This window comes from Melanostigma gelatinosum, assembly GCF_949748355.1.
Source record: "Melanostigma gelatinosum genome assembly, chromosome: 6".
NCBI lineage: Eukaryota > Metazoa > Chordata > Actinopteri > Perciformes > Zoarcidae > Melanostigma > Melanostigma gelatinosum.
Window position 1 is genome coordinate 28,972,120 of NC_136639.1, and position 2,500 is coordinate 28,974,619.

The window sequence follows — 2,500 nt, forward strand, 5'->3', positions numbered from 1 at the left end:
CACTTTACTTAGGCTTTCCATCTAACTCTTCGTCTGAACGTTGCATTCACTTAGAATTTATTTTTCCATTTTATTTCACATTAAGAAAAGAGTAGAAAGTTAGAAACGGAGATTTATGGCCGAGGAGGACGAGCGGTAGTTAAGAGGAAGCTGTCTGATCCACAGAGAGTCCTGGATGGGGAGGGACTGCAGGGAGGATCGGTGGGTGGGGTGTGGGGGGGGGGTGGTGGTATTTGGTTGGGCTGGTGAGATGGGAGAGGGGAGAAAGAGACAGAGAAAGGGCTACACGCTCGTCAGGTGATCAGTCCATTGGCCGCTTTTCGCCGTATTTCTTTGTAAACTCTTCAGCGTTCTTCAAGAATTTTTTACGGTCCTTTGAGTATTCTTCTGCTAGGTCTGCCCTAAGGGGGTGCTCCGGCTGGGGTTCGTTGACCAGCGCGATGAGGGACTGAATTACTGCAACACACAGCCAAGGAAATCAGGTTAGACATGAACAACACACTCCCCGACAAGACGCCGCAGCAACGACATGAAGAGGAACTAAAGGGGGCACATGGTGCATCCTGTGCTTTGGGGTTCTAGTGGAACACGTTTACATGGTTCTCACTATTCCTCTGTCTAAGAACGCTCCGTGTTAGCGCCTGTCTCTTTAAGGCCCTCTAGAAAGATGACCGCACTGATGAAACAGGTTGGATTGGGCAGTGGCGAGTCTATGAACCGATCCCACGTTCAGTATCAATGAGCACTAAGAGGTCAATTCAACGTTACCATGATGTGTTCAAATGTACTCTTAAAATGTAGTTTTTGGTGAGGAACCTGAATAAATAGTTGTTTAAAAGGAGATGTTTCCACACAGTATAAAACAGAGAGGGGATTATGAACGCGCAGGTATCGCATCGTATCAACCGAGACGCAAGTTCAGGTATTGGGTTCAGGATGGAAAAAATGGTACTGGAACATCTGGAGCCGTCACTAACACCTCCTAAAGTAAAGTGAGCCAGAGTGAAAAGTCTTGGTCCCGATTGGTTCACACAAACCACCATCAATATCTCAAAGCTTTATTAGTCTATGCTGCTAGTCAGCTACGGCGCTAACAGCTAGCTAGCAAGTAGCTCAGCAAGTAGCTCAACTAGTGCACAGCGACTCGTGCACAGCGCTTCATGTTATTATGGTGAGAAATCGCCAGCGCTGTCATGCTTAACTCACCGGTAACGTGTTGAGTTCATCGTTCATAACTTAAGTTAACATTATTTAGTTGCCACGAACCTACTAAACCTGCACATTTTTGCTTTGTTGGTCGAAATATTAATGAAAAATAGAACTTTTCACCCAACTGTGTAATACATAGGCTTGTGTATTTATCATTTATTGACAGTTTCATTTGGTGTGCGTTATGATTATAAAACTACAAAATGTGGGCACTAGGCAGTCATAGGTAGCCGACACGACAACACACTCCTGTGTGACGAGCCGACCCAACATCAGAGCTGTCCTGCCAGTTCTCAGTCAAATTGACGAAGTCGTCCGTTTCCTCCGAGCGAGAATGTTTTGGTGAGAATCGAGCAGACTGATGTCCTGCACTGAGACTGAAGGAACGTCATCTCTGCCGTGGGGGTGAAAGTGCTAACGTTGATGCGGACGAAGCGCTGGATTTTTAAAGGCGGGTCTATCGTCTGAATGTTTCACGATGAAAACAAACACTTCTGCAACTTCCCAACTATCAGCTGAGAATAAGGACGTGTCCAATAAATAGTGCTTAGGTACTAATTTAGTGTCTCCCCTATATTAAAAGGTTCTTAATTCCCATGATTTGGAACGGTCTAAAATAATAAATAATAAACCGATTTTAAATGAATGTAGGCAAACCGTATGCGAGCCAACCAGTCTATCGCCGTCGGAGGACCCCTTGCAACACTAGCACACCCACCTTGGTCAGTTTTGGTGGCAGGCTTCCAGTTCTCTGCGCTGATCACAGGCAAGCACACCTGGCCCTTCTCGTCGATGTTGGGGTGATAGATCTTTGTCTTGAACGTGATCTTGGGAGGCTTGAAGGGGTACTCGGTGGGGAAAATGATTTCGATTCTGAACGCACCTTTGTCATAAGGAGCGCTGTCCTGGAAGCAGAAGAAAAACACTCAGCGGTCAAGACAAGGGAAGCACAGGTGGACGGAGGGCAGAGACGGGCGCACGAGGAGAGGCTACTTACGGGGACGATGAGCCCTTGCCATGACAACAGGTTAGATTCCTCCACTTGAATGTTTCTGAAGTTTTTCATTCCAGATCTGCGAATCTCTTCAAGTTCCTGAGAGAGCAAGCAAACAATGTACAATGAGGGTTGAGTATAGAGAAGCGCTTTTGAATTGGACCCAGTTCCGGTACACCTCCCCAGACTCCCCCGGTTCAATGACTGAGACGGCCACCTCCAGCTTTGACTCGCAACAATTTAGTTTGCAGGCAGGAAGTCGGCGAGGGCGGCCATCTTTGTCTCTTTGGCTGCACT

The 2,500-nt window shown here is 46.9% G+C and overlaps 1 protein-coding gene across 1 annotated transcript in view; it reads right to left on the bottom strand.

The window, feature by feature from the left end:
* Window positions 1-2,500, bottom strand: part of ube2l3b (ubiquitin-conjugating enzyme E2L 3b) — a 6,457-nt gene that overhangs the window by 796 nt on the left and 3,161 nt on the right. Inside the window, exons 2-4 of the mRNA XM_079269924.1 lie at window positions 2,207-2,302; window positions 1,928-2,114; window positions 1-456 (exon numbers count right to left, since the gene is read on the bottom strand). The exon at window positions 1-456 is cut by the window's left edge and continues 796 nt beyond it. Of these exons, the coding sequence (XP_079126050.1) occupies window positions 302-456; window positions 1,928-2,114; window positions 2,207-2,302 (438 nt within the window). The 3' untranslated portion in view covers window positions 1-301. The remainder of the gene's footprint in view (window positions 457-1,927; window positions 2,115-2,206; window positions 2,303-2,500) is intronic.